The sequence below is a fragment of the Apaloderma vittatum genome, unplaced genomic scaffold (assembly GCF_000703405.1).
Source record: "Apaloderma vittatum isolate BGI_N311 unplaced genomic scaffold, ASM70340v1 scaffold4525, whole genome shotgun sequence".
NCBI classification, from domain to species: Eukaryota; Metazoa; Chordata; class Aves; order Trogoniformes; family Trogonidae; genus Apaloderma; species Apaloderma vittatum.
In genome coordinates, this window is record NW_009717516.1 from 32,628 (window position 1) to 58,937 (window position 26,310).

Genomic DNA, 26,310 nt, shown 5'->3' on the forward strand with positions numbered 1-26,310 from the left:
TCCAGCTTTCTGATACACTATTGGAAGTTATCTTGGAAGTTATCAAAACTTATTGAAGTGATCTTGATAAGAATTGCTTAAATCCCTGTCTTGTCCTACAGAAAACAAACAGGAAAAAACACTTCGTGTACATGTGTCCCATGTTAATGAATATTAAAAACGTTCTGTCTTTAAATCACTTTTGGTTAAAAGTCCTTTGGTTAAAAGTGTTATCTACTACTTTTCTTTAAAATTGTTGAGGAAGAGAATATTTAATTTTAAAAATGTTTGTAGGCAACCATCAGTCAGTGAGACACAGTGGAAGGAATTGCTCCAGGATATGTTAGACATGCAGCAGAAAGTATATACATGCTTGCATGCAGATACTTGCTATGAGGTGAGTTTTGTGTTTTCTTACTGATTTATGTTCCCAAGTAAACTACAAATTCTGATTTCATATTATTGCTCACAAACGTAAATATATTTTCAGGTGTTAGGTTATTTGGTTTTCTAGTGGCTGTTCTGTGGTATTTCCATTCCACTTAGAAACTTTTTGTGTTAATTCATATAATAAAAAATTCTCCTCTAATATATATCTTGTGTATCTTTTACTGAAATTCAGCTTTATTTAAACGTCATAATTATATGCACATGTTTAATAATAAACATTTACAACTGATTAAAATAAATAATCTTTTAGCTAAGTGTTCAGCCAAGCATTTTAAAAACATTTTAAAAGTTCTATTTGATAGTATTATCCGAGATCATTATAGGATCTGAGATCATTATAGGATTATGGATTTTCTATTGTCTGCAGTTGAAGTGAAATAATGAAGTAAGAAATCTAATTTCCTTGAAGGAAACCCCCTCCTGCATGTACATAAACACCCAAACTGTGTCATTAATATTTGCAAAGGACAGCTATTACAGTGATGTAGAATTTGCATGTATTGTTTAAGTTTTCACTTCAGTATACTGCAGTTTACAGAAGCAGTACTGCGTCTTCTATAATTGCTGTTAAAAGTTTAAGGAGGAGTGGTTTATTATGGTTTGCAGATGTAATTGCTTATGTCTGCCAATCTGATTAGCTCTTGAGAGAAGTTTTGAAATCAAATTGGAAAAAAAAATGGAAAGGAAAGAGCCTTGCTATTCAACCTACACATAAAAAAGACTTTCTCTGTAATGGCATGATCTGAAGTTGCTCAAAGAGAACATTCATAGAGGACTTAATGTTCGTATTTTTGTGATAGGATAAGGCTTTAAGTACTTGGAATTTTAAGTGCATTTGAAAGCATTATACTAGAGCACTCTGAAAATAACAGCATTTGCTTTACTCTGATCTTATTGTAAATTTGTAATTAATACTAAATTATCTTTTAATCTCTGTACCATATGATTAAATAAAAAGCACAAAACAAGCATTTTGGAAAAAGGATCAAGGAATGCTGAAAAAGCTTTGAAATGTAGTGCTGTCATATGCAGTTACACTTCGCTAGCTTCAAAACTGAGCAGTTGATGAGGCAGTAAGGATTTGCAATCACGTGTGAGGTTTGTATTGGAATCTTCTTTAGCGTGATGCTAAAGTGAATCCTGTCCTCTTAAAGAAGGACTTTGTGTCCATACCTTTTTGAGAGAGGTAGATTGTATGATTGTGATCTTTAAGGAAGTGGGATTAGCCGTCATACTTTGCATCTTTCACTGTTCCTTGAGGATTAATATATTGTGAAAAGGAAGATGATCCAATTGTGTTATGTTTTTTAAGAAGTGCTGAACTGTGTTCTGTCCTGGTTTGAGCTAAACAGAACAGCACTTTACAGAACATGAGATGATTTGAAGAGGTTCTTCCTGGTGAAATACTACTTTAATTTCAAGATGTGATTTGGACAGGCTGCTACATCATCTCATCTGCGCCCCCTTTCTCATGAAAGGTTGCACCAGATGATCTTTTGAGAGCCCAACCTGGGCTCTTCTGTGATTCACTGGTTGTGTTTAATTTCTTATGAAATTTAAAACCTTTAGTAAAGCCCATGTTGTTGCAGCTGTGACATCTTTTGAAACGGTTGAATGCGTATGTTGCTTTCCATTAGGACAATAGTGACTGTGCTTAAAGACCCACAGTTTACTTTTGTCAGGAACTGAGATTATTTTAAGTGTCTTAAAGCATTCATAACTTGGGTCTGTAAATAAGTTAAGTATTTTGTGACAGATGCAACGTTATATTAAGATGCGTTCTTTGAAGATAATGTTGATTAGAAATGAGCATGTAAGATTTTTTTTTAGTTTTAAATATGTTTAGTTTCTTCAGGGATACAGAATCTCTTCTCATATGGTGTTTGTTTTAAGTTATTAATCTTGAACTGCCTTTTCATATTCTTACATCCTATTAACAATTTAGAATGCAGGTATAAATAATTTTTAATCTCTAAGTCATACTGTAAAAAGGCAGTTAATAAGTTTTTTTTTTTTTTGCAGGAAATAGAAAAAACTAGTTACTGGTTAGTTTTAGCTTTATTTAAATAAATTTTGGAAATACGCTCCTTGGTAGATGCTACATTTTTTACTTGGACCAAAAGTATTTTTTTTTACTTCAAAGATCTTTTGAACAAAAGATGTTCATTCTGTAAGATAAATTTACTTAAAACTGCTGCAGATTATTAAATTATTGTTCTTGCTTTCAGATATTCACAGAAAGTCTTCTCTGCTCAAGCAGTATAGACAACATCCACCTGGCTGGGCAAATGATGCATTGCAGTACCTGGTCAGTGGATTTACCAAGCTCATCAAAAGGAAAGCCCCAGTACCGTGTCAGCTATGCCAGAAGTATTGAACTAGTTTTGGCTGCTGGCAGAGAATATTTCAATTCTTCAACGAGTTTGACTGATAGCTGTATGGATTTGGCGAGGTATATTTACAATTATCATATATATAAAGATATATTTCTCTTTAATTGAAACTTGACTTTTGTTTTTGCTGTAAGAGGGAGTGAATCTTATGTGGGTTTATTCCTCTTTGTGTAAAATCACGTGGTAAATGGAAACAATGCCTTTGGCTTCTATAAGATTTTTTGTTTATTTTTTTTTTCTTTTTTGAGGAGATGTTTTTTTTCTCTATTCCCCCACCTCCCTGAACCCCCCACCTTGCCCTGGGTGTGTGTTTACATTATTGTTGTTCCTGATTGCTGGAATGATCGGTTAAAGAACTCAGGTTGAAGAAATAGAATCGTGCAAGTCCTTGTAGATAGGAAGGTTTGCGTGTGTGTCATTTGAACCTTTTCCATATTGTGGCACTGAACCGCAGTTGTTGTGTCTAGTTACTATCACAATGGAAGATAGCATTTTGATGATTCTTTAATTGCTTTTCTTACTTTGGTCTTTCCCAGTAACAGTATTAATTATAGAAGACTACCTCTATTTATACCCTTTGATTGAAAACACAGTCTATTGATTGTCATTGCTACTTAAAAGCACTCTAAGTAAATACTTGTGGAGGGCTAAAAGGCCCAAGAGGAATGAGTGTGTGGTATTTTTTTTGGTTTTGTATTTTTTAAATTTATATTTATTTTTAATTGTATAACTTTTTGTATGAATACAATGTATTATTATTATTTAAAAATGAACTGGACATCAGGGCTACTAGATATGCTGTGCAAAACTGTGATCATAATGAAGCAGATGTATAGACTGTTATCAAAATTACAGCTGGATTTTATCTGTATGCATACAGTTGCCACAGTTAAAATCTCTCTCTCTTGTCAACTTACTGTTACGGGGAGAGGATGCTGTAGTGATGGCAGGTCCAGTGTGTGTAAGAGAGAAGCCCTCCTCTGGGCTAAGCTAGGAGGCCAAGAGATTGGTTGGTTTTCACAGGTGAATAGCTTGATTTTTGGAGCAGCAGGAGCAAAAGAGACCTATTTGGTCAGCGGTCCAGTCCTTTGCCGTTACATGTGGCACTTTAATACAGTGTAGCATCATGTAGCTTCACCTCCGTGTCCGGGAAAGTCATGGAACAGATCCTTCTAGTAGCTCTACTATGAGCCATGGAGGTCAGGGAGGTGATGCGGTACAGCCAGCACGGCTTCACCGAGGGCAAGTCTTACCTGAGCAACCTGATGACCTTCTGTGATGGAATGACTACATCAGTGGGCAAGAGAAGAGACATGCATGTCCTCTGTCTGGACTTCTGTAAGGCCTTTGACACAGTCCCTCAAAACATCCTTCTCTCCAATTTAGAGAGATAGAGGTTTGATGGATTGACTGTTCAGTGCATGAGAAATCGGTTGGATGGTTGCATCCAAAGGGTCAACAGCTTGATGTCCAGATCAGTGACGAGGGACGTCCCTCAGGAGTCTCTACTTATCAATGATATAGACAGTGGGATTGAGTGCACCCTCAGCAAGATTGCAGGTGACACTAAGCTGTGTCACTAAGCCCAGAAAGCCAATCGTGTCCTGGGCTGCATCAAGAGGTGCGTGGCCAACAGGTTGAGGGAGGTGATTCTCCCCCTCTACTCCACTCTCGTGAGACCCCACCTGGAGTCCTGCATCCAGTTCTGGAGCCCCCAGCACAAGAAAGATCTGGACGTGCTGGAGTGTGTCCGGAGAAGGACCACGAGGATGATCAGAGGGCTGGAGCACCTCTCCTGTGAAGACAGATTGAGAGAGTTATTTAGTCTGCAGAAAAGAAGGCTCTGAGGAGACCTTATTGTGGCCTTCCAGTATCTCAAGGGGGCTACAAGAAAGCTGGTGAGGGGCTTGTTAGGATGTCGAGTAGTGACAGGACTAGAGGGAATGGATTAAAGCTGGAGATGGATCGATTCAGATTGGATGTTAGGTAGAAGTTCTTCCCCATGAGGGTGGTGAGACACTGGCACAGGTTGCCCAGATTGATGGTGGAAGCCCCATCCCTGGAAGTTTTTAAGGCCAGGCTGGATGGGGCTCTGGGCAACACGGTCTAGTGGGAGATGTCCCTGCCCATGGTGGGGGGGTTGGAACTAGATGATCTCTAAGGTCCCTTCCAACTCTGACAGTTCTATGGTTTTACAAGTGTTGTGGTTGACACGCCTGAGGGTGATGTTGTTATCACAACTGGCTGAAGAACATTGTGGAAATCCAAGAATAGAATTTTATTAAAAAGTTTAGCCAGCTGTAACAGACATATAGTGCCAAACATTTAAAATGTGTGTTACAGGACTAGTGGGTCTTCTGACATTTCATAAGCACTGTTGTTTTTGTTTTGTTTTTATGATTACTAGTTTGGTATTTTGTTTTCTGTGGTGGAGTGGTTTTGGGTGGTTTTTTTTTGTTTTACTCAGGTGAACTTTTTTGCAAATTTTACTTTGAATTTATTGAACAGCTCTTAGAAAAATCTGTTTCCTTCCTAATTAGGTGCTGTCTACAACTTATTGTAGACTGTCCGAGTGCTATTCAGGAGGAGCTAGATCTCATTCGTGCTCTTGGCTACCTTGAAGAATTTGGTGTGAAAATATTACCACTACAAGGTACTGCATGTTTTTATTCTTTTTATGATTACTTGAATATTGGCCATAAATATGCATGACAAGCAGTTTACTATTACGTAAATGTTGCGTAAGTAAACTAAAGGATCCCTTCCCTGCCTCAGAACAACTTATACACACATATCAAAAAATGATTTTTTAAAAAACATTTTTCAGTTGATGTCGGGTCACAAAGTTGTCTGCATATGGAGTATATGTTTGGGAACTGCTAGATAGCAGAACTCTTTAGTAATTAGAGTACTGAGTATCTGAAGCTCTGGGTGACTTCAGCAGAAATAGTTCCAGCTCACCTACTATTTGCAGACTTATCTGTGCTTGCTCATGTGCTGATGAGCTTTAAAATATTGGGTGGGAGAGAAGTACTTCATCTGCAGGCAGTTTTCATCTCTTTGCTGTGCTGGAAGTGAACTTTCCAAGGTATTTTTTTCTGATGACTTAAAACTTCAGATTTGTTTTGGAGCTCTGACTTCAGTGGTATGGAAACTTGTGGACAGAAGTTGGAAAGAAGGGATGATTGTGGACAGTGAGATAAAGGGGAAAATGGAATATATTTCAGTATATTCTTTGCTTATAGATTATGTCAAACTAATGAATTTTATTGCTTTGTGGAGTGCATTGATGCTGGCTGCACATCAGGTTCCCACCAAAGCTGCTCTCTGTCTCCTCCTCAGCTGGACAGGGGAAAGAAAGTAAAATGAATGGCTTGTGAGTCAAGATGAGGACAGGGAAATGCTCAGCAATTACCGTTATGGGTAGAACTTCGCTTGGGGAAAATCAGAATATAATAACAAGAAATAAAAACTAAATCTAAATCTTTTCCCACCATCCCTTCTTCCCAGCCTTCACTCCTGATTTCCTTGAACTCCACCCCTGCAGCAGCACAACGAGATGAGTGGGGAATGGAGGTTGTGATCAGTTCAGCACATGTCATCTGCTGCTCCTTCCTCCTCAGGGGGTGGGCTCCTCACACTCTTCCCTTGCTCCAGTGTGGGGTCTCTCCTACAGGAGACAGTTCTCCGTGAACTTCTCCAATCTGAGTCCTTCCCATGGGCTACCATTCTGCACCAACTACCCCAGTGTGAGTCCTTTCTGTGGGGTACAGTCCTTCAGGAACAGGCTGCTCCAGCCTGGGTTCCCCACGGGGTCACAAGTCCTGCCAGAAAACCTGCTCCAGCGTGAGCTGCTCTCCCCACAGGTCCTGCCAGGAGTCTGCTGCAGCATGGGCTTTCCTTGGGGTCACAGTCTCCTTTGGGTGCCTCCAGAGTGGAACCCACGGGCCTCAGGTGGATATTTGCTTCCCCTGTGGATGTCCATTGACTGCAGGGGCACAGCCTGCCTCACCGTGGGGAATCTCTGCTCCAGCACCTGGAGCACCTGCTGTGTGCAGAGTTGTTGCTCACATATTTTCACTGCTCTCTCTTCTGGCTGCTGTTCCACTGCAGTTTCTTTCCCCTCACTTCTAAAATACATGATCCCAGAGGCGCTACCCCTGTTGCTGATGAGCTCAGCCTTGGCCATTGTGAGTCTGTCTTGGAGCCGGCCGACATTGGCTCTGTTGGGTGACACGGGGGAAGCTTCTAGCAGCTTCTCATACAAAGGCACTCCCGTAGCTCCCAGCTACCAAAATGTTACCGTCAAAACCCAATACACTTAATGAACAAACCCCCACTTTTTATACTGAAATACGGGAGAGGTCATCTGCTTGGCTGTCCGTGGAGCTGAGTGTGTGGTGTGTGTGTGTGCAGCTGTGCGAGATGGCCGGAACACCGACACCGAAAGCACCCTGCGAGAACTGGCTGAGAGGAGCACTGAGTGCCAGTGGAACGTGCTAATGGGAATGTTTTACTTCTGGCATTGTCCAGAGAGATACTGGGATCTGTGGAAAGCACTTGTGACTCTGCGGAAAATGACGTGGATGTTCTTAGTGGCTGTTGTTACTTTATTTTTGTATGCTCTTTTTTAAAGTATTCTTTCAGAGTGAGCTGATGCTCCCTACGTTATGTTCAGAAACCATTTCTGGACTGAGGATAAGTCTGGTTTCTAGATCTTGCAATATTGCACTGTTGGCTTCTAGAGCAGAATTACTTTTTGTCAGTGTGGTTAGCCTGTGGGAAAGTTACACCCATTTTCTTCATCTATTTTTGTGTGGACATGAAGGTATCATTTAAAATAAGTGGCAAAATAATGTTACATTAACAGTATGCGTAATACAATTGATCTAGATTAATTAGAGCATGTGAAATCATGCCTGTAATTTCATTAATGATCCTGACTTTTATTCTGTATCTTTCATGTAAATCAAATTAATGTAATAAAAATAAGATTATGTTCTTAAGTTTTAATGAAGGCCTTTAAATGGTCAGTTGCTTTGATAGAATATCATTAAAATAGCATTAAATATCAGCTCTTCCCACAGTAAGAATTAGCAATAGAATTTTATTTGTACTTTTATGTTTAGTTTTCTGTAGAGCTTCCCCCTACTTGTATTTTTAGCAAACTAAGCAGTTAAAATTTGTGATGTTTTTTAATAAAATCTGGTTTGGAGACTCTTAGCATAAAGCATCTTTAATGGAAGTGTTTGACCCATGCTATTATTTCAAATTACTTTCAGTTAGATGTTTTAAAAAAATCTTGCTGATGCAGTCAGTGAATGAAAGCATTTTACTGCTGTATACTAATATATGTGTGTGATGGAATATTAAAAATGGAACCAGGTGTAACCTTTTTCCTATTCCTCCATTCCTAATCCATTTTAGTCTAATTTGATTTCCAGAACTTTATTAATAGAGTTTTCTATGCAAGTACTTCTTTCCTCTTACTGAGAGGCCTAATATCATAATTTTTTTTAAGCCCGATCTGCTACTGCAGAGTTTATCCCCCATGCAGACATTAATGTCTTACCGAGTGTTAAGTGGAAGATCTGCATGCTGTTCCTCTGTGTTCTGAGAACTTGCATGCTATGAAAATGTTAGCTGTTTAAAGCAGCAGCCTCAAGTTAGCCTCCTACTAACTAGCTAAAAAGGGCACTGAAATTGGTTCACAATATTAAATTATACAATTAAGGTAATTGTTTAATTCTTGGTAAAATCTTTTCTGAAGCACAGTACTAATTATAAGCTTCTCAGGTTATGATTGAGACTAACTGGTGATTTGCAGGCTATCCCTCCACTTCCCCAGAAAATACTTATGTAAATTGAAAAAAGCCTGAAGATTTTACCTGTGACTTCATTCGGTGTGTGATGTATCCTGTCCACCTTAAAATGTAGCATGAAATATTAGTTATGTACAACATTCTGAAAGAAAGTTAATATCTCTTTTAGCAGTCTTTCTGAGAATACTGAAGAAATTATGTTAAAAAAAAATGTGTGAAGGCATATGATTAGTCATATAAATTTGAAAACATTGAGACTGAAATCTTGAAAAAAAATTAATAAAAAGAAAAGAAAAAAGAAGCTTTCATTCTCAGGTCAGTCTCCCTCTTCTTCCTCCCTGACTTGCTAATGATCAGGGCTGGATTTTAGTGTTATTTTAACTTCTTGTTTATAGGTATAATTGAGGATCTGCATGCAGGTAACTTTGGCTACTTTTCACATTGCGTTTGCGTTCTTACACTCCCTCACAGTGTCTGTGCCTGCCTTGTTTAACCAGAACGACAGCAGTGGAGGGTGCATTTGCACGGTCTCTAACACTGGCTCTTCTCTCAACAGTGCGTTTATGTTCGGATCGACTTAGTCTTATCAAGGACTGTCTTGCTCAGATGCCAACAAACTACAAACAGTCTGCTAAGCTCCTGGGACTTGCAAATTTGCTAAGGGTGGCAGGTAAGCTCTGTTAATAAGACGCTGACTTGCAATTCAACGTGCATTTGCGTTATGCTTTAGGACATTCAAGTTGATCATTAGAATGTGTTTTCAAGGCTATCACTTAAAAGTCGCCTAGAGGAGCAGTCATTGGGAAGTAATCAAATATTTTACGTGAGTGAAATATTTTATTTTAAAACAGCTGATATTGCCAACTGCTCTGACCTTCCACTAATACCAGAATAAAACCAACCTTGTTTAATCTGAATTTTGAATAAAAGTGCATTTCAGGAGGAGTTGTGACTGAGAATATTTTGCCTTGGTGTTAATTGGTAGTCCTAAAATTACAGTAAATCTTATCATCTCTGTCATAGAATGGCATCATAGAATCATAGAATGGCCTAGGCTGGAAGGGACCTTAGAGATCATCTAGTCCAACCTCCCTGTCATGGGCAGGGACGCCTCTCAACTAGATCAGGCTACTCAAGGCTCCGTCCAACTTGGCCTTGAACACCTCCAGGGAGGGGGCAGCCACAGCATCTCTGGGCAATTTATTCCGAAGTCTTGCCGCTCTCATACTGAAGAATTTCTTCCTAAGATCTAATCTAAATCTATTCTCCTTCAACTTAAACCCATTTCCCCTTGTCCTGTCAGTGGACACTCGTGTAAAAAGTCCCTCCCCAGCCTTCCTGTAGATTCCCTTCAGGTATTGGAAGGCAGCTATTAGGTCCCCCCGAAGTCTTCTCTTTTCAAGACTGAACAATCCCAGCTCCTGCAGCCCGTCCTCGTAGCAGAGGTGCTCCAGCCCCTGGATCATCTTTGTGGTCCTCCTCTGAACATGCTCCAACAGATCCACGTCCCTCTTATGGTGGGGACACCAGAACTGGACACAGTATTCGAGGTGGGGTCTCACAAGAGCAGAGTAAAGGGGGAGAATCACCCTTGACCTGCTGACCACGCTTCTCTTGATCCATCCCAGGAAGCGATTGGCCTCCTGGGCTGCATGAGCACACTGCCGGCTCATGTTGAGCTTCGTCTATCTCTTCAGGGCTACTTTCAACCCACTCTGTGCCCAGTTTGTATTTGTGCCTGGGATTAGCCCGGCCCAGGTGCAGGACCTTGCATTTTGACTTGTTGAAGCTCATGCAGTTTGCACTGGCTCATTGCTCAAGCCTGTCAAGGTCCCTCTGGATGGCATCTCTTCCCTCAAGTGCGTCCATGGCACCACACAGCTTGGTGTCGTCGGCAAACTTACTGAGGGTGCACTCAGTTAATATGATTTAACAATAGTCACATTTAACTTACGAGGGAGAGAAGGTCACAATACATAACCTTTAGCTGCTATGTGAAGCATAGACAAAAGTCTGTCTCCTTTGTGCACTAAAATAATGTGTTAGCTTGGGTATTAATCTGAGGAGTGGAGCATTTTCAAGAACTGAATCCTGATATTAGACTTTTATTTTTTTAGATAGCCTGCCTAGAGCATCTGGCAGACCTTTTGATTTTTGAAAAGTAAAGTCAACTGCCAATCTGATACTGTTATATAAAATATTTCATGGTTCATGCAGTGTGGTTATAAAATCAGTGCATTCCAGGTTTGTTGCTGATACTCCTGGCTAGTCTCTTTATCTCTCTGTTTGTTAAATCACTTAAGAATTTTTTCTTTATTTCCAGGAAGGTTGCTATTGACAGTTTTTACCCAGTATTATATGTAGAGAGGGAGATGTTCAAGGGGTTTGGGTGAGGTTATGAACGGTGATACAGAAGTTAGGCTGTTGACCTCCTGAGATGCTGAAGTCCTAAGGAAAGAAGTTATTGGAAATGTCGTTACGACTCCGATAAGCTCACTGCTCTTATGTAGTGCTGCTACATGACTGATAGTGAGTACAGGGGGTGGTACCATGTTAGATAGCTGGATCCAATCTATGAATTTGTTCATTTTGAGTGGAATCTCCTTTCTGTAGAAAAATTGGAATGATAGTCCTTACGGACCTATTTTTCTTTGCTCGCAAGACTATTGGAAAAAAATACTTCCATTATTGGTTCGTAAGGCAAGATTGCTGTACAGCTCTTTCCTTCTCTTCTGCTTCCTCCCACATCAAGTTGAAATCTGTCAGTTTCTCTTAATATTCTGGGTTCTTTAGGCTAATGCTGTTGACTTCTTTTTGAATCTGAATGTTTCTCTTTGTGTGGGAAAAGGAAACGCAAAATCGACAGTGATTCCATGAAGCCTAAACCCACAAATTATTTTGTGCCCTAGTTGTAGAGCAGCATGTACAGTCCCTGAGATGTACCTTTTGAACTGAGAGCAAACCTGTGGCTCTCGTGTCCAGAAGGGTGGATTTACCATAGGTACAGAACTTTAGGGAATTCATATAGAACTCACGGATACAGTAATGTCTGTGTTATATGTGTGCTGGTGTTATAATCACAGAATCACACAGAATGTTTGGGGTTGGAATGGACATCGAAAGATCATCTAGTCAACCCCCTTGCCAAGGCAGGATCACCTCGAGTAGGTCACACAGAAAATATTATAATCACAGTGCCACTTACAGAGACACCAATGAAAGGAGAAATTTAATAGAGATACTTAGAGACAGGTGATGAAATGGCCTCCCGATTTTTCATTTCCATGTGTTAACTGGATTGGAGAAATCCAGGAGGAGTGTGCAAGGTGGTTAATTTTTTAGAGCAGGTGAATGATTTAAAAACTACTACTTACACTGCAAATTACTTGTTTATTCTAAGTGTTGGTCTCTCTGGCTTCTAATGGTTAACCTTGGGAATAGTGCTAATGGTTTTTTCTGTGCTAAGTATGGAATTTTAGTAGTAAAAGTGTATTTCGGGAATTAATCCAGGTAAGGGACACAGTATTTTGACACTTGATTTTCTTGTCTCTTATGCTCAATAACTCAGACACTTTGAAAGTTAGCTATTGGTTATCAAATAACACGTATTTGAAAGGAAAAAATAGCAAGAGAACATCTCCAGTAGTGACTTTGTGGGAGATGTGGGTATTTTTTTTTTTGTGTTTTTTTTTTTTATTATTTCTTTGTTTTAAAAGGTAGTTTTAAGCTTCTGTGATTAAAAGACATTGCACTGTCCCTGAGGAATGACTAGTTGAATTATTTATACAGAAACACTATTTTCTGTACAGACTATTCATTTATAAGCAAGGTACCAATTCAATATGAGAGAACTGTAGTTGTGTATTTTATCTAAACTTATTTGTTGTAGGAGATAGGCTGTGGAAAACAGTTTTCTTTTGTTTTAAGAAACTCAGTACTACTTTCATCTTTAAGTTTTTCTGGACTTGAAAGCTATAAACAGAATACTGCTGCTACTGCAGAGTTTTATGTCTGATATTCCATTGCATTGCCAAGTATCCAGGAAAGTATCCAAAAGCAAACAAAGGAAACGTGATTGACGTTGCTGTTTAAATCATGCATGCAACTACAATATTTTTCAAACAAATTAGACAAAGTCTGTAGAGCTTTACTCTTTAGTCCTCAATTACCACCTTATGTACTGATGGTGGAATAGGTAACCTTACACTGAATTTAAAATGACATGTGATTTTAATAGCTAGGTTAATAGTATCTTTAAAAAGAGATTTTAAGTGGAATGCTGGCATAGCCTTAATCATGGCCTGTAGGTGAAGAGTCTTGTAAAGTTTAATAGTAGGCATTAAAAGAAATAAAATGAAGGCATGACATGTAGAAATGTTTTTTTTCCGTATCTGTCGACTCTTAATTTAAATTATTGAGTTCAAATCAATTATTAATTTGTTGAAGAGTTATTCAGGACTTGGTAGCCATAAGAATGGTGAAAAATGCTAATATTATTCTACAAAATAAGTTTGTAACCAAAGGGCAGATCGAACATACAGATTTAAAGATTTTTATCTTTTAAACAGGATATTGGAAAAGAAATAACCTTCCTTGCAGTTTCAGCACAGGTAGTCTTTCTTAACAGGTTTAAAACTACTGGGAAAGCGTAACTTGATTTCTAACAGCTTGTGATGAAAGGGAATGGCTTTATGGAGATATATTGGGATGAGTCGGGATATTGAATAAGAATCTAGGGATTGAACTTTATGGACTTGCTTAATGAAGAATTAGATAAAGTGCTGCTGGAAGAAAGAATTGTTTTTCGTCCCTAATTGGTTTTCACTACTTGCACAATTATCCTGATTTATGAGCCACCTTAGGTGTGAAAAAAGTTCTGATTTTGTGTTTTGGAACATACTTACCGTTACTGCTTGTACGTGCTCAAATTGTTACTGATCCACCATGTGCATCTACCTCTAGAGTTCTTTCTTGTGTTTTATCAGCATTTCCCTCTTTGCTCCCCTGCCACTCCACCCCATATGATTACTGAATGTGAAAGACGTGCTTGCTACGTCTATCCATACATATATAAATTGTATACGTATATGTATGTATCGTGTTATAGTATATGGAATATATAGCCTATAAAGTACTACGAGCACATATATTTCAATTTCATATCTAAAAAACCACATTTGCTGTATGTGAAAGGGTAAAGTGCACATGGTCATGGGATGTGATTTGGGACCTGTGTTCTCTGAAACAGTTTGTTTAGAGAGCAGCACTGAAAACAATTATACAAGTATCACAGTTTGCTGGGGATTGGAGGGGACCTCAAAAGATCATCTAGTCCAATTCCCCCTGCCAGAGGAGGAACATTTAGATGATGTTACACAGGAACGCGTCTGGGTGGGTTTTGAATGTCTCCAGAGAAGGAGGCTCCACAACCTCCCTGGGCAGCCTGTGCCCGTGCTCCGTCACCCTCACTGAAAAGAAGTTTCTTCTCAAGTTTAAGTGGAACCTTTTATGTTCCAGCTTGATTCCATTACCCCTTGTCCTATCATTGTTTGCCACCGAGAAGAGCCTGGCTCCATCCTTGTGACACTCCCCCTTTATATATTTATAAATACTGATAAGGTCACCCCTTAGTCTCCTCTTCTCCAAACTAAAGAGACCCAGGTCCCTCAGTGTTTCCTCATAATGGAGATGCTCCACTCCCTTCATCATCTTGGTTGCTCTAGGCTGGACTCTTTCCAGCAGCTCCTTATTCCTTCTTAAATTGAGGGGCCCAGAACTGGACACAATATTCCAGATGTGGTCTCACCAGTGCAGAGTAGAGAGGAATGAGAACCTCTCGTGACCTACTAACCACTCCCCTTCTAATACACCCCAGGATGCCATTGGCCTTCTTGGCCACGAGGGCACATTGCTGGCTCATGGTAATCCTGCTGTGCACCAGGATCCCCAGATCCCTTTCCCCTACACTGCTCTCTAACAGGTTGTTCCTCAACCTATACTGGAACCTGGGGTTGTTCCTGCCCAGATGTAGGACACTACACTTTCTCTGTAACCTCCTTTCAGGCAGTTGTAGAGAGCAAGAAGGTCTCCCCTCATCCTCCTTTTCTCCAGGCTAAACAACCCCAGTTCTCTCAGCTGCTCCATGCAGGACTTGTGCTCTGGACCCTTCACCAGCTGCGTTGCCCTTCTCTGGACAGGCTCTAGTTCCTCAATGTCTTTGTAGTGAGAAGCCCAAAACCGAACACAGTACTCGAGATGTGGCCTCATCAGTGCAAACTACAGGCGTAAAAATCTCTCTCTTCCCTACTCCTGCTGGCCACACAGTTTCTGGTAAAGGCTGAGATGCTGTTGGCCTTCTTGGCCCCCTGGGCACACTGCTGGCTCGTGTTCAGACAGTTGTTGACCAACAGCTCCAGGTCCTTCTCAACACACAAGCTGTCACAGATAATGAATAGGAAACAAAAACTGAGATACCCTTTCTAGCTTCTGAACTTGATTTGCTTGAGTCTGAGTGTTGGACACTAAGGTTAAGACTTAAGGCAGAATTACTATGTAGTATAATAACGTTATATTGTAGTAGTTTTTCTCATTGAATCCTTGTGATTTTAAATCTTGCATGTCTGTCAAAGTGGCAAGGGGAACAGTTTTGAATCAAAACCCTCACTTTTATTAGATTTTTTTTTAATTAAAAATACCTTCAAATGAGGTGTCACATAGCTGGAGCAGTGAATTTTTTCATGTTTGAATAGAACAAGATGATGTGTCTGTACTGCTGTGGGTACTGTTTTCAGGGACTGCGCTTTGAGGCAGTGAAAGCCTCGTGAGCAAGGGCTCGGGCTGTGCATTGCAGGGGATTCACATGTCATGTCAGAGCTGACAGTTGTTCTGTGGCAGAACAGCCTGTGTCAAGGTAATAGAAGTTTAAATGAGTGAACATTGGAGGTAAGATGAGCAAGTACAACCATGGACTGAAAGGAGAATGATCTTTATATTTTGTGCTTGTGCTTTTGTACAACGTGTGGAGCTGTATCCTGCTGCATCAAAACTGAGCAGCTAAAACATTGGGGATGGGGACTTGTCAGCACATAACTGCTCAAGTACAGTTGAAGAAACACCGTTCCTTGCTTCAAGCGTTCCTTCTCTCTTCTCTCCGATCTCACTGATTTTTGAGTGGCAGTAAATAGCAATGATAGTTTTGTCTAGCTGAAATCTGGGGGAGAGCAGTTTATTATTTCTCTCACCTTTTATGTGTGTCTGCTACTTCAGTCAAATTTCTCTGTAAGCAGTAAAGCTGTCAGGGTGAAGTGGGCATCAGAAGGTGAGTGGCAAGTACGAATCTCTTGCTTATAGAAATGATAATTCACATTTAGCTTGTGTAGATAGAAGCACCTCTTTGTCATCTGTAATTGCTTTTGCCTGGATGAGAAGTTCCCAGGTTCCAGAGGGCAAAATTTTTCAACAGAAGAGCCTTGGATGTGATTAATTTGCGACATCGTGTGTTGGCAGTATATAGAGCAAGAGGCCGAAAGATAAAATGATGGGAAGCCAACCTGTTCTCCCAGCTGAATTCATCCTGATGTGCCGGGATTAGGGGAATCTTGATTGAGTTGAGTAATTAGGGTGACTTCACTTCCCTGAATGTCACTCTAGTGCAACTGCTTCATCTCTCCTTTGAGAAAATTTTAAAAATACTTCTGCTTTGCCTGTGGTGACAGACCTGCAAAGCAGAGTTAAAAATAACAGCTATGCAATTTAAGAACATGTACTCTTTAAATGGGTTTTTAGAACCAGATCTGTTTAACCTTCTGAAATATTTGCATTTCACAAGTTGTAGTAATGCAGTTTCATAAACCAGTGCCCTTTTCAAATGACTGTAACAGCAGTGACTGTGTAAAAAGTGCTTTTTAATAATAGGAGCGAAACAAGAGCAAGAAGCTTACCTTGAAAAAAACCACTTGTTTTTATTAGCTTCTTGCCATGTTTTTTTCCTACATTAAAATGAATAGCATGAGATTATTTTTAGTGTATATGTTTAGTCACCTTTTCATATGGCGTGTGGACATACATGATTTTGAGCGCAAGACTGGACCAACCGGTGCCAGTAAAACAAGTATGTTTCATTCTCATGTTCACTCTAAATTGGAAAAAAAGCTTAAAAATGGAAAGATGACTGATAAAGAGTGACAAGTATAAACGTTATTTGTATTGACAATAACTGCTTTTGAAAAGGAGATAAGTTATCTGGTTAGATTTTCATCCATGAATGCTAACATATTAAAATTAAGTTCAGGATATTTTTCTACAGAAATTCTTGATGAAACTTTAGTCAGAAGAGGTGAATAATATTTCAAGTGTTACTTTTTGATGCGTAACTGGGGCAAGAAGCATTGTCCAGGAGGTCTCGTGACCAAGATGCATTCGTGATATTTAAAAAGTTTCAGTTTTACTCACTCAATTTATGATGATATGAAACTGAGAGGGATGGCTGACACACAGGAAGGCATTGCTGTTATCCAGCAACATCTGGACAGACTGGAGAGCTGGGCAAAGGTGAACCTCATGAAGGTCAATAAGGACAAGTGTAGAGACCTGCATCTGAGGAGGAATAACACCAGGCACCAGTACAGATTAGGGGATGTCCTGCTGGAAAGCAGCCCCATGGAGAAAGACCTTGGAGTCCTAGAGGACATTAAGTTGTCCATGGGACAGCAATGTGCCCTTGTGGCCAAGAGGGCCAATGGGATCCTGGGGTGCATTGAGAAAAGTGTGTCCAGCAGGTCTAGGGAGGTTCTCCTCCCCCTCTACTGTGCCCTGGTGAGACCACACCTGGAATACTGTGTCCAATTTTGGGCTCCCCAGTTCAAGAGAGACAGGGACCTACTGGAGAGAGTCCAATGGAGAGCTATGAGGATGATTTAAGGGGCTTGAACATCTCTCCTGTGAAGAGAGATTGAGAGAACTGGGGCTGTTTATCCTTGAAAGGATTCTGTGATTCCACATTTCATCAAGTACTGGGCTCTATGAAGTGAGTCTTTAAAGTGGAGCTTTGTGCACTATAAGAAAACAATTAAAAATTTCAAAATTCTTCTTCCACTGCAGTTCACAGAAGTTTCTTTCAGTGTCAGGACATTGATTTATGTGTCACTTACCTTAAATATCAATTTAAATCTGTCTTGGCCATGATGTAAGTACAGTTTTCAAAACTTTTTTTTTTTTTTTTACCTAGACTTAATGTGTCATCTAATTTCTTTTAAGCAGCTATGATGCCAGTGTTTCTTAACATACTTAACTGTTTTTATTGTTTCCTTCAAGTAAAACCAGATAATTTTATTTCTGCTTTAATTCCAAGACTGACTTTTCAGGTTTTGACATATAGTTTTTACAAGAAATAAAGTAGAAAGCTTAAGTTGACCATTAATTCCAATTAACTAAACAAAATCGTTGAATTTTTCTTACAGGAGATGATCAGATGGAAAGAAAAGGTCAAGTTTTAATCCTTTTAGTGGAACAAGCTCTCAGTTTCCAGGACTACAAAGCAGCTAGTATGCATTGCCAGGAGCTTATGGCCACAGGTGAAGTGAATAAATGGGGGTTACTTTGGGTAATGGCGGTGGAGATCGGAGTTCTGACATGGGCTTACTGTGAAATATGGTACTTCAGCTTGATCCATTTCATTCAAAAATAAGTTACCTTTTTTCTGAGGAGTTCAACTGACATCTCCATGGAAGGAAGATTTGTACAGCAGATGTTGTACTTAATAGGATAGTTACCGAACTGTTAGACATGTAACCTTAGGGAACCTCAATTTCTCATTCTTTCTGTGTTGTACCCCTCTCAAACAGGTAAAAATATGTGACTACAGCTATTAGGAATGTGCAGGTCTTTTAGATTCTACTTTTTCTATCAAAACTCTTGGAATATTGGTGCGAATTGTGCAATTTGTGTATGTCAGAGAGGATATACATTACATACAGAGTGTCAAGATAATAAGGAGGATAGGATTTATATATCTTTTACTCTTCTGCGTTAATATTGAGGGGGTAAAATCTGAGATGAATTGACGTTCTTGAATGTGTGAAGTAATGTATTTTACTGTGTTTTTTTTTTTTAAGGCCACTGAAGTAAAAAGTTCGATATCATGTTCTGAAGTTAATTATGATTTTCTTATTGCAACATGTAGATATTTAGGGTGTAGGCTTACATATGCCTATAATCTTTTATGTATGTGGTCACTTTAAAGCTGAATTGTATCTCTGTTTTAAGGAGCCTTCATATTTCCTTTATCAGAGGATGTAAGTGTCAGCAAGAATGCCATGTGCCCTCTTTATCCCGTCCAGTAAGAGTTATGCAGCATCCTCTTACCACTTGTGAAGCTTACCAACGTCAGGGGTATGTTCTGTGTTCCACTGCAGGTTATTCTAAAAGCTGGGAAGTATGCAGCCAGCTTGGGCAATCGGAAGGTTACCAAGATTTGGGTATGCGCCAGGAACTAATGGCTTTTGCTCTGACACACTGTCCCCCAAGTGCCATAGAGGCGTTGTTGGGAGTGAGCAGTTCATTGCAAACCCAGGTGGGTGTTTCTGAAACTTCTTTCACACAGGTTCAGTGCTTACTGCTCATTTCTAAGTTTGTTCTCTTAACTTCCACCCCGCAACAAGTTTATATTTGTTATTCAACAAACAAAGCCTATCCATAAATATTTTTGTGTTGAACTGGCTTCTCGGCTAGAAGTGCAGTTGTATTGTCCATCTTTAGTACTTCCAGTTTCTTGATTTATTGCCTGATATTAACATTTTATTTTCACATGCAGTTAAATATATTTTTCAGTGTTTTCTGAGTGTTTACACCTTGTAATGCAACTTCATTAAATGCCCACATAAGTGTTTATTAAACCTTTGTTCTTCCATTTTTATGATCTCTACCCAGTGTAAAATGAAATTTTCTCACTGATTTCACCTGTGCAATGGTTTTAATAACTACTCCGACCTGATGTCTGAGCTATCTTTATTAACTCTGCAATGACTGACTTGTTAACAGAATCACATCTTAAATGTTCAGCTCATCATATTATGTATGTATTTAAATGCCACAAGTTATGACAAGATGACGTAGCAAACCTTTTGAAATTTTTATTTGAAACCACAGTGCAGTAATTTAGGTTGTCAAAATGTTAAATTTCTGTTCAGTGTAATTGTGGCTTAGCCTATGTCCTATTACTTGTTTCAGAGTTCATAATTGTCTTAGTTGTCTAGAGTTCACAATGTTCATAGATTTATCTTTGTGTAATAAAACACTTCTTAGAGAGCTTGCATTCTGTATTTGAAGAACGAGGGAGAAGGGAGCAATAGCTACAGTACATAGGCGGTCTAATTACGGCAGGTGCAAATGCATAGCCTTTTTCTTTACCAAATTGCTTGTATAGCAATGTGTGTGAGAGATACAGGCAACATATGAAGGCAGTCTGTGCTGCTTCAATAACAGGATAACATTACAGAGTGAAATGCTACAAAGGATTTGAAATAAAGTCTAGCTCCTGCAAGCTGTTTACTACTTTTTCATCATGAAAACACTCAAATTTGAGGGAGATCGGTGCAATGATGAGCTTTAATGAGTGGAATCTTTGCAGAATTGATACCTGTACAATATAGAAGTAAAAGCTTTTTTCCTTCCTTATGTACTTATACCTGGAATTAGAAGTCAGAAAAACTTTTGACAATGCATAAACCAGAATTAATTAGACTATCTGGATAGCCAGGTCCAAAGAGTGGTGGTGGTGATCAGTGGAATTAAATCCAGTTGGCAGCTGGTCACAAATGGTGTTCCCCAGGGCTCAGTGCTGGGGCCATTTCTGTTCAGTATCTTTATCAGTGATCTGGATGAGGGGATTGAGTGCACTCTTGATGAGTTTGCAGATGACACCAAATTGAGCAGGACTGTTGATCTGCTGGAGGATGAGGAGGCTCTGCAGGGGGATCTGGACAGACTGGATCGATGGGCCAAGGCCGGTTGTATGAGATTCAACAAGGCCAAGTGCTGGGTCCTGTACCTGGGTCACAACAACCTCCGGCAGTGCTGCAGGCTTGGGGAGAAGTGGCTGGAGAGCTGCCTGGGAGAGAAAGATCTGGGGGTGTTGGTGGGCAGCCGGCTGAACATGAGCCAGCAGTGTGCCCAGGTGGCCAAGAAGGCCTGGCTTGTATCAAAAATAGTGTGGCCAGCAGGAGTAGGGAAGTGATTGTGCCCCTATACTTGGCACTGGTGAGGCCACACCTTGAGTCCTGTGTGCAGTTTTGGGCTCCACTAGAAGAAAAACGTTGAGGTGGTGGAGCTCATCCAAAGAAGGGCAATAAAGCTGGTGAAGGGTCCAGAGCACAAGTCTTGCAAGGAGCGGCTGAGAGAACTGGAATTGTTTATCTGGACGAAAGGAAGCTGAGGGGAGACCTTGCTCACTACAACTACCTTAAAGGAGGCTGTAGAGAGATGAGAGTTGCTCTGTTCAATCAAGTAACAAGCAATAGGACAAGAGGAAATGGCCTTAACTTTCACCAAGGGAGGTTTAGATTGACAGCTGAGATTTAGGAGAAACTTCTTCAGTGAAAGGTTTTTCATGCATTACAACAGGCTGTCCAGAGAAGTGGTTGAGTCACTATCCCTGGAGATATTAAAAAAGCTGTAGATGAGGCACTTAAGGCTATGGTTTAGTGATGGACCTGGCATTGCTAGATTAACAGCTGGACTTCATAAATGTCTTTTCCAAAGTAAACAGTTCTATGAATTCACTGCTTCTTATTGCTGTCTCATGCCTTCTGAAGGCTTCATGTTCTGTAATTGTAATGCAGAGCAGCTGCTCAGCCACTAGTTAATACCCTGTTGCCCAGTTCTCCAATGGAGAAGATTTCCTGTCTTCTCAATTCTCAAAAATTTTAGACTGAATTTGTTGCTCAGGTTTCTTCATTAGTGCAATAACATTTGTGATACCAGTGCAGTGATGATTAATTTAGTATTTGCCCAAAGAAGTCAAACTCAAGTCATAGGTAAAAGCATGTTTAATCAGTTTCTTCTGCAAGTACTTTCTCCGTAAACAAAGCACAACATTTTCAGTTCTGTCGTGGTTTAACCCCAAACAGCAGCTAAGCACTACACAGCTGCTTGGTCACTCCTCCCTACTCCACTCCCCACGCTGACCTGGTGAAATGGGGGTGAGAATAGATAAAAAGGTAAAATTGTGAGTCAGGATAAGAATACTTTAGTAGTTGAAATAAAAATAAAAATATAATAATAGTAATAATCATAATGAAGAAGAAGATAAGAAAAAGAAAGAGAAATAAAAACCCAAGAAAGACAAATGATGCACAATCCAATTTCTCTCCAGCCTCTGACTGATGCTCAACCAGTTGTCCCACCCCTGGCCAACTCCCTCTCAGTTTATGTAGTGGTCATGATGTTATGTGCTATGGAATATTCCTTTGGCCAGTTTGAGTCAGTTGGCCTGCCTGTGCTCCCTCCCAGCTTCTTGTGCCTCTCTGGCCTTCTCGCTGGCAGGGCATGAGATCCGAAAAATCCTTTATTTAGTATAATCATTACTTAGCAACAACTAAAACTGTCACTGTATTATCAACATTATTTCCATACTAAATACAAAACAAGGCGCTATATCAGCTACTAGGAAGAACATTAACTCTACTCCATCCAAAATCAGAACATGGTCCTCTATGTCCTGTCCAAGCACTCTGGCTTTGTACGTAGATAGATATATACAAAAGATCTTTATCGGAAGGTCATGCCAACTAGATGATATTAAACGACAAGACAGCAATAAATGTTGTCGACCTTCGTCAGTTCTGTGCGCTGTTTTCTGTTCATAAAATTATATTGTGTAACTCTTACCTCTGTGGATTAGACCAGCACCTCTGAGGTATATTTTCAGGTATTTATATTTAGATTTTTTTTTTTGCTGGAAGTTCTTTAGACTACATATTACAGCAGGGTGCATATAATTAATACAATTAAAATATAGTTATATTGTGTGAAAAATATTACACAAAAATCACAGAGAATCATAGAAAGATTTGAGTTGGAAGGGACCTTAAAGATCACCTGGTTCTGACTCCCCACCATGGGCAGGGACATCTCCCACTAGCCCAGGTTGCTCAAATCCCCATCCAGCCTGGCCTTGAACCAGGGATGAGTGATTCACAGCTTCTCTGGGCAGCCTATGCCAGTGCCTCACCACCCTCAGGGAGGGGAAGGAAAGCCGTTCTGTCTGGGGACGATATCAGTGAGAGGATGTAAAACACACTTGGTGTTCTGCCCGTCTTCCCCCACACTCTTGTTTTATCTGTCATGGAAGCTTTTACCTCAGAATTTCTTGAGATTCCTCTGCCATGAGTCATAATTCTTACATTTGATTGTTTGACTGGTAAGAATTTATATTTATTTTGTATTTATAGATTCTTTATCAGGCTGTGAATTGCCAGTTTCTTCCATCAGAAGGAAGTGAGAATGTAAATATCTCAGGACCTTCTTCATTGATCAGTAAGGATACAGAGGTAAGAATTAAAGAAAGTTTTTAAAGTCGTAATGATTTGGTTCTGCATGATGCTGAAGAGCTAAATCTGCTTTTTTAGCAACATCTACCTGTTTACTAGATAAAAGGCAAAATAAAGATATCTACTGATTTCTATTGTTAAATTGTTTTAAGTTCAAAGTTTTGCTTATGTATTTATACTTAGTCTGTTCTGATATTTTGTTACTTATTTCTGAACAGTCTTGTTTCCTGCACCATAGGAAAAAAGTATAAACCCAGAGGCAGAAGAGGAAGGTGCAACAAAACTTAACACAATAATAATATACATTAATGTTGGTTTGATTTTTCATCTTTCGCAAGTGCAAAGCAAAACATTTGATAATAAACCTAAGCTACATATTTAATTAAAAAATGTTTTCAATTAAACTTACTGTACACTTGGGATAGACATGTGTATGTACATATACTTATTTGAATATATGTAGAATAAATGGACAGGAAAGTAAAATAACACTGAAAATATTATTCAGAGGAAGAGAGCTAAACACTGTCTGCTAGAATCATTAATAGGGACAGCAGGTCTGTTTCACTTGCATGAATACTTTATATTTTCTGAAAGTCGATAAATGAATCTGAGAGGAAGATTGTTGAATAGATGTTAAAAAAATTGCAGAACCTTCTGATGTGGGTGTGGATGCACATGTTTGCAATATTTTAATGTATATAACAAATTTGTCACACAGCACCTTTCACGTGCTATAGTACTATTAACTGTATGTTGTGACAGAACAATTATATAAGCATGTAAATGATTCAGAAACTTATTCAAAGGTTTATCAGAGTTGAGTAAACTCACTAATTAACTTCGCTGTCAGTTCAGTTTGGTTTTCTGAAGCAATTTTCATAATGCTCGGGGATTCACATCCAGAAAATGATCCCCTCTTATTTTCTCTCATGTATCTTTCATTTTTTCCCCTTAGTTGTGATTGATTGTCTGTTTAGAATCTGAAGTAGGCAGACAGTTGATCTGGCAAGTTTGTATGTTGCCGCATTGAGGGGTTTTTTTTACCTTTGTTTTTTTGGCATGCCACATTTCAGACTGTTGCACTTACGAAATGAATTCTGTGTATTTGTTAATTCTCTCTTTCTGGTCTCTCCCAGTTGACTTAATAGGGCTTTATAAGTTTTTTCTTTTCTTGCAGTGACACAGGAGGAAACATAACCAAGAATTTAGTCAGTGTATAACCCTTCCTTTGTTATAGGCATCTGAAATGTTAGAAAAGCAATATATTCTGTAACTCAGTTTCTCTGACTTGACTGAATCCCATAACTGCAATCCTCACCATTCCGCTTCAGCTAATTGCTCATGCTTCACCTTCATTGTCTTGCACAGAATTTCCGTTTCTTCTAAGAAAACGCAAACTACAAGATTTTATTTTTTAACATTTCTTTTTACTCCCTTTTTTCACTTAAGTCCTGATTAACTTATAGCATCCTTTTCTCAAGGAGTTGACAAATGTCTTTCTCACTGATACCTTTTCAAATTGATGCTCTAAATATAATTTTTGTTAACCTGCCTTGACTAAACTAAGCTTCTTCTAGCGTATGTGTGTATGGGCACCCCTTTGTGTTAAAAATACCTCTCTGTAAGTATATCAGTTTTCCCTTTCAAAGCTTTACTGACTTTTTTCTACCTCTTCTTACCTTCATCTAATACTCAGTCATCACTTGCTATTACCATTTTTTCATTATACCAGCCTCCATCACCAGCCAGTCATACTTGTCAATCTTTCTGCTCTTGATGAACTCCTCTCTAGAAATGTCTAAACTTACTTCCCTTGTGTGGGTTGTTTTTTTTTTAATTTTTTCCTCTGAAACCTTTTTCCCATGAAACTTGCAGAAGTCTTGATAGCAGTTGACTACATATCTCCACAGATTGCACAGAATCGTAGAATTCTCGGGGTTGGAAGGGACCTTAAGGATATCTAGTTCCAACCCCCCCGCCATGGGCAGGGACACCTCCCACTAGATCAGGCTGCTCAGAGCCCCATCCAGCCTGGCCTTAAAAACTTCCATAGAAATGTGTCATTTAACATTGCTGTCATACTGTCTTCACTATAACTTTTTTCTAAGTTTTTGGTGGTCCTATTCTAAAGGAAATTCCTTAAAGAACATAATTCTTCTGTAGGAGCTAATGCATTTACACAGGACTATATTTCATTGCCTTGGTGCCAGCTTGTTTTTGTTGACTGAACTCATTGGATCTGTTGGAGAAACTGTCCTTTGGAAGCTACAATTATTCCGATATAGCAGATTGTTTTTAAGCCAAATGTGAAGTGTCCCCAATCCCCACCCTTTTTGGTATGTACACTATTTCAGCTACTGTTGTAGTCAGGGGACATCGCGTCAGTGGTATGTACAGTAATGCAGTTAATCAGCCATTAAGTGCTTGATTCAGTTATTTAATCATAGATATCAAGAATCTAGGGTGCCCTAAGTTATACTCCTGTCCTTTAGCTACTGATGCAAAAAGTCTAGATCCTCTGTCAGATCTACAGGTGACAAGCAGATACCTTAATTACTGCCGTGTATTTCATGCAGCCATCACCTCCTGTGTTTAAGCAGCTGGATCCAATGCATTGTGTATGCTTGAGGCTGGGTTACTTTTTCAGTTCCAGTGACATTATAGCCCTAATAAGAGCTTAGACATCCAGTGACACCTGAACTTTAATGTTGTCATCTTGAGCAGAACCTTTTTCATAGCCTCTTGTCTGTGGTCTGGTTTATCTTTGCAGGACTGGAGTTTTCAATTAGACTGGTTCATTAACTGTAATATATGTTATAAAAACAACAACAAAAGCCACAACCCAAATCAAAACGCTTCAAGCCGCAAAACACAGATATAGGACAAACATAAATGCTTATATAAAAGAGACTATTTGAAGTACCTATTTTCCAGTTGAACTATTAAAAAAAGGAAAAATAAAAAGGGAAGCTAATGCTTGCTACTTAAGAACAGAATCTGTTCCAGCTGACTTTGTTTCCGTCATAATCTTAATGAAGTTTGGTTTTTGCCTGTTTTAATCCTTACACCTTGACTAACTGGCCTTAAAAACAAAACAAAGCAAAAATGTCCATGTAG

At 39.3% G+C, this 26,310-nt stretch overlaps 1 protein-coding gene across 1 annotated transcript in view; it reads left to right on the plus strand.

Annotated features, from left to right (window-relative positions):
• Positions 1 to 26,310, plus strand: part of NBAS (neuroblastoma amplified sequence) — a gene marked incomplete at its 3' end in the record, with an annotated part of 67,145 nt that overhangs the window by 32,620 nt on the left and 8,215 nt on the right. The window contains exons 18-24 of the mRNA XM_009869912.1: positions 274 to 376; positions 2,658 to 2,881; positions 5,363 to 5,475; positions 9,201 to 9,314; positions 18,103 to 18,216; positions 19,057 to 19,214; positions 23,092 to 23,190. Of these exons, the coding sequence (XP_009868214.1) occupies positions 274 to 376; positions 2,658 to 2,881; positions 5,363 to 5,475; positions 9,201 to 9,314; positions 18,103 to 18,216; positions 19,057 to 19,214; positions 23,092 to 23,190 (925 nt within the window). The remainder of the gene's footprint in view (positions 1 to 273; positions 377 to 2,657; positions 2,882 to 5,362; positions 5,476 to 9,200; positions 9,315 to 18,102; positions 18,217 to 19,056; positions 19,215 to 23,091; positions 23,191 to 26,310) is intronic.